Source organism: Candoia aspera, chromosome 15, assembly GCF_035149785.1.
Source record: "Candoia aspera isolate rCanAsp1 chromosome 15, rCanAsp1.hap2, whole genome shotgun sequence".
Lineage (NCBI taxonomy): Eukaryota > Metazoa > Chordata > Lepidosauria > Squamata > Boidae > Candoia > Candoia aspera.
Window position 1 is genome coordinate 15,730,253 of NC_086167.1, and position 17,896 is coordinate 15,748,148.

Below are 17,896 nucleotides of genomic sequence, written 5' to 3' on the forward strand. Positions count from 1 at the left end.
AGCCAGCTGGGAAGGTCGAAAATGGCAATCACAGGATGCTGTGACGGTCATAAATGCGAACCGGTTGCCAAGTGCCCAAATCATGATCATGTGACTGCGGGGACACTGTGACAGTTGTAAGTGTGAGGACTGCTCACAAGCTGGTTTTTCAGCACCATTGTAAGTCCAAACCATCCCTAAACAGATGGTTGTTAAGCAAGGACTACCTGTATCTGAAAGCTGACAGGTGGGTGAAAGCTGGTTTAGTTCATCCACAATTCTTAAAAGTGCAGTTTGATTATCCCTAAGGATACTCTCCTTGCACTCAAGTTCTTTCCCCAGACTACTACTATTTTTTTCCTCATTCCTGATACATTAATAATAAAAAAACCCTATCATTATATTGATATTTTATGTGGGGAATTTCGATGTCATCTTTCATTGGAAAAAACCCCAAGTAGTTGAGAGAGTACTTTTACATTTCTATGGAAATGTATTTCAAAGGGAGAAACAGCATAACCAGATTTTAGTGTGCGGATAAAAGGGCATTGATGGAATCTTTTGGATGACTTAGTCAGGTTTAGAGCAGAGCCTGGAAATTTCACACTTGCAGCTGAGTCTGAGTTAGCACATTTTCTTTGACGGAAAAAAAAAAAGAACACGGGTCAAAAGCATCATCCCTGAATATTTGCTGAATGCATTTTATAGTTTCACTCTTCGCTGTATGGAGACTTTAAATCTTACCTTACTCTGCAGCTCAGTTTTAGCAAAGTTCGTAAGGCCAGCCTGTGGGGCTGTCCCATCGGTGGCCCTGAGGTTCTTCAGCGTAGAAGCTAAAGTCTAGGTTTGAAAGCAGGACGGGCCATGGGGCTTTGCGCTGGCTGCTTTCCCTGCCATCAGCATCTCTGGAGCCCCCACCCCCAGCCCCGGATGCAGGTGATGAACGAGCAGCCGAAACGAGGCTGGAATCAATCATGCCAGGAAAGCTTCACCCCCCCCCCCCAACTCAAGGGCTGGCTTGTCCATTTTTGCTAGCTTCCAGTGTAGTATTTACAGCCAAGCTGAAAATCCCATGAACATTTGTATTTCCAATGGAAATATTTGCAGTTGTTTATTTCATCCAGATGTTATGGTGAGATGCAGGTTGAGAAGAAGAATGCCTTGTCTTGAGCAGGGGTGGGAAGCTACCTCTTCACCCTCAGGGTCAGAAGAGAACAGCTCTTCCTCCCCCCACCCTACAACTCTTGGTGACCTCAATTGGAGGCTTAGAATTCCTTCGCTCTTCCATAGCAAACGGATTGTCTTCTTAACTCGAGCCACATGGGTCATCTTTTTCTGCAGAACTGCTTCCTAGCACCCTGGAGGCCCCTCAAAGCCTAACTGCTTCTCCATCTGAGGTCCTGGAGCAACATTCATTGAATCATCTCCATCGAGTCATCGTTGACCCCTAGCATGAGTGATTGAGGCCCTCAAGTCCCCTACTTGGGGTGGGGGGGTCTGGATTAAAGCATTGCTGACAGAGGGCTCTTTAGCCTCTGTTTGGTGCATCCAGGGAAGGCGAGCCCACCAACTTGTTGGGTGACTAGCTTAACCGTTGAACTGGCTCTCCTGGCTGGGAGCTCTTTTGCAACATTCCATCAGGATTTGACTTCCCGTAACTTCAATCCATTATTCTGCATCCTTCGTTCTGCAAGGAGGGAGAAGTCTTGGACTTCTCTGGTGGGACATCCCTCCAGGTCATATTCTCTCCTCTCTTCTCATCTTGCCAATGCCTTCATCCTTTCTTCACTGGACTTGTTACAGTCTCCTGAAAGTCCTCGTTGCCCTTCTTCCCCACTTGGTCTGAATCAGTCTTTCTCTTAGGTCTCAACCCATGAGGAAGCGGCATCTGCACCACCAACCTCTGTCAGGTTGTGGAAGCCTGCCTTTAAAAGATGGTGCTCAGTCCTTTAAGCAGCAGATGCCCTTAGCTTAGCTTAGACTTTTGGTCGTTATTCCCTGCTTTATGCAGAGCTGCCTTCTGTCTGCTCTTGGACATTCCCCTGCTTTGCTGGCCTGGCAGAGCAGCTCTGGCAGTGCCTGGGCACCTGTGTGAATGGGGTTGAGGTTTTTTGCCAGATTTCCCACATTTGGGGGAAGGGGGAAGGGCCCGCCTTGCAAAGCAGGCTTACCCATCACTTCCTTTTGTGGACCTCCGCCTGTGCCGTTGGCATTTCTGGTTTTAAGTAAAGAAATAGGCCAAAGAGTTTCCACAAGGGAGGTGTGATTGTGTGATTGAAAAGGCACCATGGGGGACTCCCAGTGTGGTTCTGATGATCCAAAAGGCAAGCGGGGCCGGTCACCTCGTTTGCACCTTTATTGGTGAAATCACACGCACAAGCTGCTTGCAAAGGGCCAGACGGCGAGTTCCCCTCGGATTGTGCCTAACGTGACCCCCCTGGCTTTATGCCATAGATTTCAAGGCCCCCCCCACTGCTTGCCATCAATGTGTCTGCTCATAGTGATAATAACGGCGTGTTGCAATCGGTGAGCTTGCAAACCAAAGTTTTTTGTGGCTTAAAATGGTGGTGGGCAGGTCTTTGCTGAGGTCTGAGAACGGGGCTTTGCATTCGAAACCCACATTGATTATGAAAGAAGCGGTCAGCGATGGCCTTGCTTGGTGGTTGGAGGAAAGAGCCCTGCTGGGAATCCTCTGGGGTCCCGGTGGGTGTCTTGCAGGATCTTTTGAAAAGAGCCGAAGGGCGGGTTCTGGGTTCAAATCCGGTCTCAATTCTGTCTGGAGCCGGAGGCCCCTCTGAGCCCCGGGGTCCGCTGGGGAGAGGCGATGGCTGGGGAAGGTTCAGCAGTAAAACTGATTCGTTCCGCCACTCTTGTGCGACGTGCGGAACGGCCTGGGGCTGCGACACGATGCTCTCCCCTGCGGCTCTTGTTTCCTTGGCCATCTCAGCGAAGCCTCGAGGTTTCTGCGCTTTCTTCGAAGGCTGGCAGAAAAGCAGATGCTGGGGTTTGGGGTGTTGTATTGTGTGCGTGCGCACGTGCGCAAGTGTATTTTCCTGAGAAGCAGCCTTTTCCTTTCCAAGTTTTGCAAGCGGCCCAGGGAAGGCAAGATGTGTCAAAAGCTCTGTCATTTATTAAACCACAACTTTTTTCCATCCTTGGTCATTTCCGGATGAGGATGTTGGGGGGGTGGGGGGTTGGACCGAGCTGGGTAACCACATGGCCTGACACTCATTGCTGAAGAATTTTTTTTTCCCTTCTTATTTTGGAAACTTCGTTACCCTAAGGGTGTATAGGAATTGGGTTTTTTCCCTTGGATGCTTTGTTTCAGAGAGAATCATTAAACTGCTGCCTTTGGGGTGGGGTGGGGCGGGGCGGGGCAGGGAGGCAGATTTCCAAGCTTCAAAAAAACACCAGCCTGCTCTCCCCGTCTGGTTTGCATGCGTGGGCTATTAAAAAAAAAAGCTCCTGTATCCCGAGGCACAGAGTGGATATTACATTTTTTTGTTGTAATAACATGAAGTTATGGAAAGTTCGGATAAGGGACGATTTTAGCCTGCTTGCAAGAGAGGGGAAAAAGCCAGATGTCCCTATGTTGGAGGCTTCATAGGAGCAGCGTGCCAGGCCAGGCACGTCTCCTCGGCCCACGGGGAGGGGCGTTTGCCGCTGAGCTTTGGGTGTTACGATGGGGAAAGGGGGAAATTAGGCAAAGCTATGCATCTTTCTTCCTCTGTGGGCATGCCATCTTAGCAGGAGCTGGCATATTTACCCCTGGAACTTGTTAAGGCTGTAATCTTGCCTCTGCATACTTCAGCACACTGTTTCTCAACCTCAGCAGCTTTAAGATGTGTGGACTTCAACTCCCAAAATTCCCCCAGCCAGCATGGCTGGCTGGGGGATTCTGGGAGTTGAAGTCCACACATCTTAAAGCTGCCAAGAGAGAAACACAGCTTTAGCATGTCTCGCTTGAATGCAAAGGGAGCCAATTCTGAGTCATTTCAAAGTACCCAAATCACTGTGCCGTTTCGCAAAGCACCAGGTGTGGAAATCTCGTGGCAGTGTTTTCCTTTTCTCCTTCCCGCTCCCCCCAATTTGCCAAGTCGCAGCTCTTTGGCATCCCGCCTGCTCTGACCCGAGTTACCTCCGGTTTGGGTTCTCGTCTCCGTGCCACCATCCGGCCCTTTTTTCCCCAGCAGTTCATCTTGCAAAGCGTTCTGCTCCCACCCCGCCGAGCCCTGAAAGCGTCATTCATTTCACAAACACGTTTTCAAACACGAGATGTCTTAATTCACAGAAGCAAAACCAGCCCGTGTGAGAGAGGAAACACTTCCTCTGTGTAAAGGAAACGGAGCGCTTGTGCGCTTTCAAAAATACCGAGGGCTCCGATTCAGCCCTTCCAAGGACGGTTTTGAGATCTGACTCTGCTCCGTGCGTCCTTAGTGAGGCCTGTTGGTATAATAGTTTGGGGGGAGGCGTTGTAAGTAGGAAAGAATTCGGGTATCGAATTCCAGGCTTCCAACACCCCCTCCCCAAATCTAGTCGGTTTTGGTAATGGCTCGCCAAGCTTCGAGGTCTGACCTGACTGGAGGTGAAGTTGCTTTGGGGTGTTTGCCCCCCAATTCCCCCCCTCCCTCCCGTCCGTGAAGTTGCCAATTGCGGGAATGAAGCATCTGGACGGCGGCCACTCTTTGCAGGGAGCCAGTGGGGTTCCTGGACGTTTCCACCCACTCAGAAGCAGAAAAGCGAGCGCTGCCCGTGTAGTGAGGCTGGACATGCCCCATTCATGTTCTAGCCGCGTCCAGGCTTCCCTTTCTCAGGAAGGGAGAAAGCAGCAGCAGCCTGGAGGCGGAACGCAAAGTCGTCCTCCGGCTGGGTCCACGTTGGCTCTGCGGCCGCCCAGGATGTTACTGCCCCTCAACCCGCCCTCTCTGAGTGAGTGGGGGTCTGTGGGTGGGGCGGGTGCCTGCCTGCTGCTGGCTCGGCCTCCTCGGGGCAGAAGGAGGGCTCACCTGGCGCTGCCCTTCCCCAGCCTTCCTGCGAGAAATTAGGCAGGTTAACCAGTCGGATTGCGCGTATGTTTACAGGCTGGTGCTTTTTTGCACGACTTTTGCACGTAAGCCCCTCCCCTTGGAGATGAGGCAGCCTTCTCTCGGCCGGACCACACCGCCAGCCAGCCGGCCCGTCTGCCAGCCAGGTGGTGTAGGCAGCAGAGAACAGTGTGGGTTGCTTCCCACGGAGCCCCCCCCGGATTACGCCGGAGCTCTGCATTCTTCAGAGAACTTTTAAGGGTCTGCACAGCTATTCACGCTGGGCCCCATTCCTTGGGGCGCCCCCCAGAAAGCGCTTCCATTGTTCAAAAGCCTTTTGCGCGTGCCACGTATTAGTGCTGCCGTGGGCCATCGTCCAGCAGCTGATTCTTGGGGAGGGGGACCCCCCTGCAAAGGCATGGAAGCGCTGCCTCTCCTTTCCCACATTTGGGTGTTTGCTCCCCCCAGGCGTCTTGTCTTCCTGTGCGCCCTCCCCACCAATCTTTTTGCTGTCTCAGCAGTTTTCTTCATCCGGTGGATTCCGAGAGCATTCCTTCTCTTGCCCAATTGGCTGGGGACCTGGCCCAGTTTGGGGGGGGTGGGGGGGTGTTCTCTCGAGAGCTGGCCTTTTCTTGTTTCCTGCGTGGCTGGATATCAGTTCTCTTTGGGCCGGGAAGCTCACACGAGCACGCCATCTGTTTCCTGTGTTCTCGCGCTGAATTGTAATCGAGTGCTTGGTGGAAGGCATTGGCGGAAGTTGGGGGGAGAACCAGTGGGGTGCTTGGGACACCCCATTTGCCAATTAAATAGGTGAAAATGTGCGGCCCGGGAGTCGCCTCTGCTCCCCGCGGGTAGCTTTCGTTTTCAAATCTGCTTTATCTGCTGAAAAGCCTGACAATCACGCACAAAAGCCCTTTGGCCTTTGGGCAGGCCCTGACAACAGCTTCTAACTTGCGAGGCGCCAGTAACTGATTTTTGTTTGTTTGTTTGTAAAAATAATAGCAGTGCCCATTAGAAATAGAAGTAAAAAAGCAAAGAAACAAACAGGAAAAATAATTGGAAATATATATGTGTGTATGGACAGGAATATCAATGCAGTCTTGAGGAAAAATACGAAGACTTTCATCCTCCATTTTCCATGTTTAATCCAAAATCACTTCTGGGCAACCAAGGGGTGAGCTGTATAATTGATGCCCAGGGACTGCATGGAGCTAACCTATTCCCCATGGTAGGATTGTTGCTAACACTTTGTCGCTGTGTTAATCGTTCTCCCTGCTCGGTGGCCCACCCCTCTGAGCCCCACGGCTCCCTTGCAGCTGTTCTCCGGCTTTCCCACATCTCAGTTGCTGGGCGCATTGCGAGGCCCCGGGTGGGCACCTGCCTCCAAACGGTTCCCAGGCCTATGGTGGTCTTTCTTCCCCTTTGGGTGCAGGGTCCTAAGATGGCAGCAAGGCGTCCCCGTGCAGAAGGGCCTTTGGCATCCACAGCTGTTCCCCAGGGCCAAACATCTGGGGGGCGGTTGAGGCCTTTGGGCAGACAGCTGCCGACAACGGCTAGGATGATTCTTCTTTAGAGCAGGAGAGGTATTGTACGTTTCAATCTTCGTGGTTCCCCCCCCCCTTTTTTTCCACAATCAAATTATCTCCCTGAAAATGGTTTTGTTTTGAAAGAACAGAGAGTGAGTCGCAGCATGAGGCCCCGGGCTGAAAAAGCGTTTCTCTCTCAAGCAGAATGAAAGTGTGTGGTTTTCACTTTGCTTCGCGTTTTCATTTTCTTTCAAGACTTTTTAGTAACACAATATTGGCCCTTTCGCAGCCAGCCTGAGATGCCGCCTGGCCTCCTCGCCTTATGCTTTCGGCTTTCCCGGGCTGGTCTCTCCAGGAGACATTGCACATTTCTGTGCAGGCTGAGAGTGATGGGCAATGTAGTCCAGCAACCTGGAGACTGCGAGGGCAGCACATCTGGGGATGTAGTCCAGCACATCAAGGCCCCAGGGTGGGAAAGACAATTTTTCTCCCTCTGTTTTTTATCAGTGCAACAAGGAACTTCCCTCTGCTGGCTGCTCCCGGGAGAGATTTCAAAAGTTTTGGATCTTTTGTTTCCTGAGAACCGTCTTTGGCACTGAATATATAAATGGCCTGAAGTGTTCTTTTTCAGCAAGGACGCTGTTTGGACAAGGATGCCTGCTGTGAGTGGGGGGGGGGGGTTGAGGCCCCCCTTTTTCAGAGGCTGTCACGAATGGGTTTTTCTTTTAAGTCGAAATCCTCTCATACTGTATTAAGCAATCTCCCCCATTGCTCCTTTGGGGCTGGGAGGCCGTGGGATGTTGGCTGTTTTAGATGGCGGTTCCTTAGCATCTTTTGGATTCTTTTTTTGATCATATTATATTCTGTTACTCATTTCTGTATTGCTGATCACTTAAGAGTCTTGCAACCAAAAGCCCAGCTGATAAACCCCAGACAGGGGAAAGTATGAAAAACACTAAAACCCTTTGAAACAATTTGGGTTTAAAGCACCAAGAGACTCTACCCAACTGCCTTCCAGCTGGTTAGGAAGGGTGGAGGGGGCCAAGGGCTGACGTTCAAGGCAAGCCCGGAGGAGGCAGACCCACTGGATCCCCCGTCTCCCTGCCGCCCTCCGTCCTATCTGGCACTGCGCAAGTTCCAAGGGCCCAGCTGGTACATGGATCTGGTAGGTGCTGACCTTTAAAACAGTACAGACCGGGACGTTATTCTGAGTTTTGACCCCGCTCGGGCACAGCTGGCAAATCTGGAGCGATTAAGAGGGGTGGATTAAGAGAATGTTAAGGATACTTCTGTGGTGAGGTGGCAAAGCACGTGATTTTTTTTCTTAATCTTTAAAATATGGAGATGCAAGGGGATGATCTGCTATGAAGACTTGAATAGGCACTTTTGTTTTGCTGGGTTATGCAACTGCCACTGGGAGAATTTTGCAGCAAAGGGAAGTCTGGTAGCGGCGTCCTTGGTCTGACCTTGCAGTCCCCTTTCCGGTCAAAACTGTGGATCTGCAACCAGTCTGGTTCCAGCCAGGAGAGGGGCAAGCTAGATTTTGTGAACTGTGCCAAGTCCTGCAGCCGCTGTTCCTTTCCCCGATGGGGAAGGCACAGGGAACAAATCACATGAAGCCACTGGCTTCCTTTCAGGGTCTCTTTCCAAAATGTCGATGACACAGCTTAGGGTGGGTCCTGGACGTTCATTCCACACATTTCATCAGATTTCTGACCTCGGCCATTTTCTGCATCTGCCTTGAGCCCTAAAGTAGCCAAATGGGCTGAGTAAGTAATTAAAAAAACACAACACCCTCCTAACCAAGGTTAACACTAAGCAAGCTTGCTCCATTGTGCAAATGCAGCTCCTCTGCTTTGGGCTGACCTGGGTTAAACGAGTTGCTTTTGCTCAGCTGCTACCATCTTTGCATTGACTTCAGAGGTTCCAGGACCAGGCGGAGAGGACTAGAAACTTGGTACAATACTCCTTCGGGAGCCGCTTTCTTTTTCTTTTTCTTTTTTTCTGCTGCTCGGGTGGAACTAGATCACGTAGAAACCCTCGGATATAAGCAATCCATCACTTGTGAAGGTCCCCTGAGCCTCTGAAGGTCTTGACCTCCTCCAGATTTTTGGGGAAAGGGTGTCCCGGCGTGCCGTGAGGTGCTTCCATGAAGCCTGTGCTTCCTATCGGCAGGAGGCCTCCACTGTTCTCTGCAAACCTCCTGTGCACTTGCCTTTTCTGTGAGCCCGGCCTCTCTCGCTCCCCGTTTCAGTTCTAAGGGCGTTGAGGTTCATCTTTCTCTGAATCACTGTTTCTTCGAATTAGTTCCTTTCCTTCCCTCCCGAGAACACACGTGGCCGAAAGTGGGTTCTGAGGTGAGGCGCGGTGCTGTGCCAGGGACGGAGGAGACGGGGCAGGGGGACTGGAGACCAGCTTGTCTGATCCTTGTGCATGCCCAGGGCAGAGCTGGGCTGGGCATGCATCGGTAAATCAGTAAGTGGTATTGATTAGGCTGGGCAAAAAGGCTGGCTCTTCCTGTGAAGTGCTCTTGAATGCACTGGGGGCAGTTAGCCGTCAGCCGCCACTCCAGTTCCCCTTGCTTGTTTGTCCCAGATGCCGGACTGGGAAAGGTGGCAAATGCTCCACGTCCGTTTTCTGGCCCGGCTTTGGGTCCACAAAGGCGTGGCTGCAGGAGCACCAGGGCGTCCTGTCTCTGATCAGGGTGGACGTCGGAGCCTGTCCAGGGTCTTGGGTCATGAGTTGGACTTCGGCCAGGAAGCCCCCTCTCCGACCATGAATCGTGGGGTGATGCTAGGCCAGTCACCTGGGGTGCTTGTGGGGCACGGTGTTGCTCCCTGAGGAAAGGCTGGGTCTAACTATGATTGACTAATGATGTTTGAGGCCTCCTTGAATGCTAAGTTGTTCTCTAAGCTCTGTTTAAAATAGGATTGCTGGAAACCGCCTTTCTTTGGAGAGGTGGAGCACATCAGTGGCAGTGATAAAATTCCCTTCTTCCCCTCCTGTTTGTCCCCTCTCGTTCTCCCAGTGTCTGGGCAATCCTGGGGTAGATGGGCTGACTTGCGAACCAAGGCATTTGACCAGAGAGGCCTCCGAGACTCTTGGCAGGAGAAAGACAGAAAACAGCTTTTCCCAGAACTGTTTTGAACTTCAGGATTCCAGGCAGGTCTTTCTCAACCCTGCGTGGAGGTCCAGGAAGTTGAATCTGGCTCCTGGCCTGCAGAGCGTCCCTCCCCGGTCAGCCGTGGCTGTTCTTCCCAAACCTTCTGCAGAGGGCATCATCTCAGCCTCTGAAACCTCTGCCCTGGTGCTAAGGCTCGCCAAGGGAATGGCCATACCTTCTTTGTGGTTGCTGCTGCTGGGAAAATGCCCGGCCCTCTGATGGGGTAGAACAATGGATGTTGTAGTCCTGTGAGTCTGAAGGACACCTGTTGGGAAAGGCTCATCCGTAGAACCAAGAAGCATAGCTGAATCCTAGCCCTGCTTGTGAGCAGTACTCACTCCCACCTTCCATCTGTACCCCTTTTTCCAGTTTTTTTTTGGGGGGGGCTCCATTGCAGACTCCTTAGGCGTCCAGCTTTCCACTCAGACATATGTTCCAGCAGCCTGTGCTTCCCAAGAAGGGTTTCGTTTTGCTGTGACTCATCCCTCATTCCTTCCCATGCCAAAGGGTCATTGCCACATCGAACCGATTCCCTAAATAGGAGGTTCAGGTAGGACCTGGTAAATGTAAGACAGGTAGCCATGCATTGTGACTGGACTCTGAGCTGTAAGCACAGGCGACTTCCCTTAGAAAGCATCCTGCTGAGCTCCAGGTGGGAAGGAAGACGGTGTACCATTAAAAGTTGCCTTCACTCCCACAGAAGCAAAAGAATAAATTAATAGAGGCCCTAGCATGGGGCCTCCACCAGTTGAATCCTGATTGCTGTTTGGAGATCTGGAGACCATGAAGGAAGACTGGGAATCTCCAGGGTTTTCACTCAAGAGTTAGTTTGTTTAGGCTTTCGTTTTGCTGTGAACTCATCCCTCATTCTTTTTTATTTTAAAGATAAATGATTGTAAAGATACCTGCCTTGATTTGGAATTACAAGTTTTCAGTGGTCTTGTAAGTTGAGTTGAGACTGACCCACTTTTCAGATCCCAGCGAGCGAGCTTGCTGCTGTGGAAGTGGGTAGGATTTTGCAGATGTGCCTGTTGGGTTTTGCACCTTTTTGTCCTTGCAAAACAAGTTCAGATTTTGAGCTGGTGCAGTTAACGTTTAACCATCTGTCCCCTCCAGTATCTGTTTTCCTCCGTCAAGTGACACAAGCATATTTTGAGTACATCAAATCTTTTCAGTCTGCTAATTAGCTTCAATTATAAATGAGGTTTGCCTGCTACCAAAAACTTAATAAGGAGCTCCGTGTTCAAATGGAGGTGAGGAAGTTAAAAAGCTGATTTGGAAGGAAGAGGAAGGAAAAGGCTGATTTGTAATTGAATAATTGCTGACGTTCACTCTTAGAAGGAAAGGATGCCCCTGATCTGTTGTTTTTTATGCTGTGTTATGGTAGCAAACCAGGCTCAAAATAGCTTTAAGAAGAACAGCAGATTTTAAAGATAATGCCTTGATTTGGAATTACAGTTTTCAGTGGTCTGGTTGTAAATTTTAACTTCAGTTCCTTGACCCTCCCTTATGTTTGAAAGCAAAATATGGATCAACTTTCTAGCTGTCTGTTCGTAGCTCCCCAATTACTTGTTCAGCTGTGATGGCTGGGAAAAAAACCAGGAGGAATCCAGTAGCCCCCTCTCTGATTAATAAATATTATTAAAAGGCAGGGCTCCCACAAAGGGAAAAGGTGCCGCCAGCAATTAGCCCGGCTCTCCTCCCACCATGGGACAGCCAGGGTGAGGCATGTTTGCGTCGAAGATCCTGCTCTGGAATTTTTTTTTCCAAGAAAATGTCTAAACTCTTCAGGGCAAAAGACGATCAGCCCGGCCTTGCTTACACATTCAGCAGAGCAGGCCTGGTCAGCAAGAAGAGGCATTTCCTTTGGCTCCCGAGAGTAAACTTGAGCGTGTTTCTGGCTTCCTGGCCATCCTGTTTCATGTGCCGCGATGATTGGAGGCTCAGATGTGGGAAGTGGTCTCGGCGCAGAGGGGCCGTCTTCCGAAAGTTCTCCCCCAGGAGCCCCCCTTCCCGTGGCGTGGCCCTTAAGGCGTTGGGAATACTGGCCCCCCCGGCTCTTGGGTCCCCCTTGGGCTGCAGGGCCTCTTCGGGCCGGGGGGTGGCAGAGGGAGATGAGGGGCAAGGAGTCCCACGCATCCGGGGGCCAGAGAAGGTTTTGCTTAGAAGCTCCGGCAGGGCAACCGTTGCGCTCTGCCTCCGGCCAAGGACGGGGTGGGCCGGTGCCGCCACCAAGTGAATTGGAAACGGTCAACCTCACCCGCAGAGGTGGTTGCAATCACTCTTCCTTTGCTCCCCACCCACCCCAGCAGCCCAGGTTGAAAAGAAAATAATTTATGCCCGAGTTCCTTTTCATTTAACTGGGGCATCTGTGCGCATTATGGCCCTTCCTTGGGGTTTGCCCCATTCCTGTTGATTTTCCTCTTCGCAGAGAGTCACAGGGCCTGCCTTCTTCTCCTCCCCGTTGGAGGTTTTTTCCCCCCTGTTTTTTTCATGCCATCAGGGTGTTTTTGGGTGTTTGTGCACCAAAAGGACGCTCTGTTCTGTTTTGCTGGGCATCTGTTAATGCCGCGTGCCGGCCTCTTTATCTCTCCCAACCAAACACGTTGGCTCCCTTCTTTTCTGTGGGTCTTGTTTTCCAGGATGCCATTTGGAGGAACTTCTGCAAAAGTGAATGGTTCTTACTGGGCCCAGTGAAAATTAATTTCCTTCCTCCCTCCCTCCCTCCCTCTCTTCTGGGCTGTGATACAGTGGGTGGTGCACACGCTCCCAAACGGTTAGGGGATGAATGGGGATTAAGGAGGGGGCTAGTCACAGCTTCCCCCTCTGAGCACAGCAAGGGCAGAGATGTCAGGTGGGCATCCAAAATTCCCCCCTTCAGGTGTATCACACATTCTTTTCCAATTCCAGCGGGTGAATATTTTTGCTCGGGGGGGGGGGGGGAAACAGAAATCCCTTTGCTTGGAGAACACCAGGCTAGGCAAAGTGTCTCTGCCAGGAGACTGGGCTTGTGATGCCCCCTCCCCACCGCCATGTACCCCAGATGTGAGGATTTGAACTTGGGGTGCTTCGACCAGTAGCTGCAAAACCTTGTGAAAGATTTGGTTGGATCGGAGTAATCTCAGCTGGTGACTGGCACAGAGCCTTGGGGAAAATGTTGAACCCCAGTTTGTGGCTCATAGCCCCCCCCCCCAATTTTGAAATATGTCTCTAGCTGTGCCACCAAATGGCTTCTCCCACATCTAGTTGCAGGGATTGCGATAAGTTTTGCTTCTCAATATGCACAACAAGGAACACGTTTCCAGCAACCGGCAAAGGAGAGTGAGGGAGCTGAGCTGTCACCTTCCCATACTGGCTTTCTGTTTGCATGGAATTTTACTTGAATTCACATTTAAAGATGTGACTCCCTTCCTTGCCTAAAATTGGCTTTATATACTTTCCTTGCCAATAGAAAAAGAGCATAGAAGGAACAGCGCCAGGAGAGCGACTTCTTCCCTGAGGAATTAGATTTCTACTTGCAGGGTTTTTAAAAAGAGATTAATTCCAAGGAACATTCAGAAAAGCAGTCTCCCCGAATAATTGAAGGCCGCAGCCTCTCCTGCCATCTCATTCTGGTTCATGCATAGACTCGGAGTGGGGGGGCAGGAAATGTTTTGCGTTATCTGTATTCAGGCGGGCTGTGAGCTTGGAGAAAAAAGGCTTTGCTTATTTGCTGGGATCCTCGGACAGACGTTTTTCCGGGCCCGCGTGGCTTGTCTGCAGGGGTCCCGCACCAGCCGCCCCTGCTGGCAAAGAGCACACAGGATCAACAAATGCGGCAACATCCTGAGTTTGTTTGGATTCCACTTCTTTTTCCTTCATGTTAAAAGACGTTTTTCAGATCAGTTTTTCCAGCCAGAAGATTTGCCAGATCTGTTGGAAGCAAGCAGAGGGAAACAAACCAGGAGCGTATTATAACTTGTAAACGGAATGGCTTTTTCTGGCTTTCCACACAAAAGCTGCTCCTCCCCCCCCCCCGCATGAGCTAAGCAATCTGGACCCCCCCCCATTTCCCCCCAGCTGTTGTTGCTGTTGGCTCCTAACTGCAGACCGGCTGTGACTCATTGGCCCGCAATCCCCAGGAGGAGATGAAACCTGGAATGGATGTAGCCTGGAGCAGGCAGAGGGCAGAAGTGGGCGAGCCCTGGATTGACCGGGGAGCTGGGATATTTGGGGATGGCCAGGGCCTCCCCCTCCACTCCTTTACAGGCCCACGGGACTCCGCTGCACCCCTCGCTCCAGCCTGGCACTGCCGAGTTTCCCATAAGCGGAGAATTGAAACAATCCCAGCATTCTTAATAGGGGTATTGTTTTCCTGCACCACTGACTCCCGTGGTGGGTTTCCCTGGTGCGAGACAGGCCCCCCTCACCTTGAAGGAATGCTGGGGCTGGCCCCCCAAGGGAGAATTAGAGGCAAGTCGAGGGGCTGTTTGTAGGATGGGAATCTGGGATTTGGCCTCAGATGCCCCCTTGGCCAGGAAGCCCTGGGAATCGACCGGATACGGCCAGGCTGCCCTATTTGGGTCTTGGTTCCCACCCCGCCCAGCCTGCTTTTACCAGCTCAGCCTGGGCCAGTTCTCAAGTTTGTTTTACGCAGAGGCAAAAGGTGAAAAATAAATAAAAGTAGGCCTGGATACTGACACACACCCAGAGCATCGAAGGCTCTGGAGAAAACAGTTCTTAAGAGCTGCTTTTAACCATCTGCAGTGTGGTTTTCCTGAGAACTTTGTGTTGACGGAAAGGCTTAAAAGGGTACTTGATGCCGGAGGCCAGACACGCACGAGCGATTTTGCAGCCCAGGTTTTCAGCTGGGTGTCCCGAGGGCCCCTGATCCCTTTCTCTTCCTTTGCTCTCCTTTTTTGGAGCATGACACGGATCTTGCTCCTCTTTGAGGGGGGGACTGGCCTCCCTCCCTGAGCGGCTTCACAGATGTTGGAATCTGAAGACTTCCCTGCTGCTGCTGCTGCTGCTGCTGCTCTGACCGACTGTGATTGGAACCGCCAAGGCAAGCCTTTCCCTGCCCCAGTGATGCGGGTGATGCTGTGCCAGGATGTAGCCTGGCCGGGGTGAGCTGGGAGCCCTTTGAGCCCTCTCCTGCACTGCCACGACCAGCCCCAGCCTGCGCTCTGCCAGCTTGTTCAGCCCCCGTGAATCATGCGGCCCCCCCGAAACCAAGAGGAGTGTGCCAGGGCTCCCTTCTGCAGAAAAACCCAAGGGCTGGCCTTGAGCTGGGCTGGAAAGGGCCTGTCTGGAAAACCCATGTTGGGGCTGGATTCCTGCCTCTGTGGAATCATCTCTGGGCCCTCGGCGTCACGAGTGCTGGGGAAGGACCCGTCAGGCCTGAAGCATCCGACGGAGAGGAATTGGCCTGAGCTGGTCTCCCTTTTCCATGCTGGTTTTGGTTGTGGTCTTTGGGAGGTTGGCAGTCTCGGACCGTGAAGGAGGATTAGAGTGGCACTACCAGTTCCAGATTGCACGCCCTCTTGGCTGTGTTAACCAACCAGAGGACCGTCAAGTTACTTGGCGTGAAGCTTTACATGCACCGCTTCCAGTTTTGCACTGCTGGAGAGCTGAACAGGTCAGATGTTTCACCCAGTGCCCTGGAAATCTCAGCTAAAAATATGCCCTGGAAAGCACAGGTCCCAGCCCTGCTCACTGCAGTTCTAGGGGTCTTGAGGAGATCTCAAAATAGCCAAAATATGCTGGTGGCGTAAGAGGATTATATGCGGCCAAAGGGCAGGATGCCAGGGTGGAGCAAAATTAGAATGAATTACGTTGGTGTAATCTGTCCGTGCAGAATTGGGAGGGTCCAGGCATCAGATGCTACCCTAGCCCATCTTTTTTTTGCTCAAGAGGCCCACTGGTTAGAACGAACCAGGTGCTGCTGGGGAAGAGCCTCATTTCCTCCCCTCTTCTCCAAGCGGTGGAAAGGGCCTGGCCTGGGTCAGTTTTGAAGAAGGCATCACGGGAGACAATATCTCCCGGCTCTCACACATCCGGCTAAGCCGTAGCGTGCTTTTCCTGGCTTCGCATGTTGTGTTGTGTGGAACCCGGGCAGCTGTGGCTTCTTCAATAAATCGGGGTTAGTGATCTGTGACAGGGCTTGATTATAATGTGTTCCGCGTTCTTCTGCTTATGCATAAACGTGCAAGCAATTTCTGAGGGGAGGCAAGCGGAAGCTTTAAGCAGCTTTCCACGGGACCCCTGGTGAGAATTCCCTTTCCCAACAACCCACTTTTCAGAAAACGGAGTGAGATCTGGGATCGTGTCCTCCTCAACGCCCATTAAAGCATCAGTTAGGTAACCATCACAGATTGGGAGCAAGCATTTCTTAAAACCATCCTTCGCTTGTGTGTGTGCATGTATGGATTGCTCTCAGCTCCTAGCTGCCTGCTTCAAGGATATTCTTTTACGTTTCCCCTGCACTCCATAGACCAGGAAAGGTGGCTTCCAGCCAAGTGTTAAGTAGGCTCTACGCTACTTAGTTTCCAGGCCAGGAAAAGGGGGTTGCAAACATCCAAGGAGAGGGCAGAGTCAGGGCTGGGAATAAATGGAGATTTTGTCTGTCCCAAGTTGTCCCAGCCGTCTTGCTGTCCTCCTGGTTGTTGGAGTCCCTCTTTCGCTCTCGTCCCCGGGTTCCCCAGACCCTGCATCCTCAGTGTCTCCCCTTTCCAAACGAGAGCGTTCATCCAAGCCCTCTCAGCCCAGCGGGCAGTTTCTGCATTAGCCGCAGTCCTTAATGCTAAAGCTTGATCTTGTTCCGCATTTTCAAATGCTCTGCACAGTTCCCAGGGATGATGTGTCCTATAATGTTCTGGATTATCACCTGTCCACTTGAGTGCAGATGAGGCACCTTCAGGGTGGAAAGAAGATCCAGATCAGGACTTCCTTGGTTTTCCAGCTACCCAGACATAGGCCGTGATCCACTAAATCTTACGCAGAAATCAGAGTTTGTCTTGAAGCGCAAGGCTCCTCTTCTGATGTGCTGCACCGGCTGTCACAGGCCGTTTGTTCGTTTTCCTGCTCGGGCCCCAAGGGCCCTTCTCACTCTGTGCCTTCCCCTTACTCTCAGAGTAACGGGTTCCTGCAGGCGGCTTCTGTTGTGAATCCCTTCAGCCAAGCCAAGTTGCGTCTGATCTGCAAAAGGGTGGCGAAGGAACCCAACCAAGGGCCTCTCCTTAGCAAGATGAAGCATTTTGCAGTTTGCTAGTTTTGCAGCCAAGAAAAAGGAGAGCAGAGGAGGACAGGATGAGTGGGAGCTGAGGGCCTGCTTCTTCACGCAACCGGCATCTGCCAAATGTTATGCTGAAAGGCGCCTTGTGCGAACGTCCATCCACACGGGCCGGCAGTGATGGCTTCACGGACCGGCCGTGTTCAGGGACCCCTTAACCGGATGAGAGGCGATAGGTTCTTAGTCCCGCGGGCCGGGATACAACCAGGTCTCACCTTGGCTTGTTCTTTTCCTCTCTCGGCAGAGCTCAAGGCCCAAACTGCAGTCCCCGTGCTTGGCGGTCCAAGAAACCCGAGCGTGCACGCGGCTGGAGATGCCCGACCATCCACACACCTTTGTGGTCAAGGTGAGATGCTCCCTCCCCCCGGCCATGTCAGGGCCCAACAGGGAGGAAGCAGGACTCTCCCCACCTGGTGCTCCGGGGATTTGTTCCTCTGCACTCCTGGACGGCTATGCCCAGAGGCAGGATTTCTCTCCAGGAAGCAGGACGCAGGTGGGTGGGGTGGGATGCTAATGAAACCCAGAAGTCATTGCCATAATCAGGTGGGCCGGGGCAGGGGGCTGTCTGCAGCCACAATCAGAGACACCTTTGCCAACCCAGGCAGCCCCCGCGTGGGTCTGTGTGCCCAGACAGCCCCCCCGTAGCTCACGTTCCCAAAGGGTCGCGGAGCAGACTTTCACTCCAGAGAGTAGAAATGTGGTCCTGGGGAAGGGGAGGCCACCAGAGAACTAGTTCCACCCCCTTTTTATCTGTAGAGGGGTGTGTGCCTGGTTTTGTCTCTGCAGCGGGTTTAACCCCTAACTTCCCCCCTCCCCAAATCCTTGCCACATAGGTAAACGCGTCCACAGAAATAATATTTGAGGCTGGAGATGACCGACAGCTGGCCGCTTGGCTAGCCGAGATTCAGCAGGGCCTCCCCAGGTGAGTCGTGCT

General features: G+C 52.0%; 1 protein-coding gene across 1 annotated transcript in view; it reads left to right on the forward strand.

Annotated features, from left to right (window-relative positions):
* The window catches only part of SH2B3 (SH2B adaptor protein 3), a 33,899-nt gene that overhangs the window by 9,636 nt on the left and 6,367 nt on the right, over positions 1 to 17,896 (forward strand). Inside the window, exons 3-4 of the mRNA XM_063315483.1 lie at positions 17,207 to 17,308; positions 17,796 to 17,884. Coding sequence (XP_063171553.1) covers positions 17,207 to 17,308; positions 17,796 to 17,884 — 191 coding nt within the window. The remainder of the gene's footprint in view (positions 1 to 17,206; positions 17,309 to 17,795; positions 17,885 to 17,896) is intronic.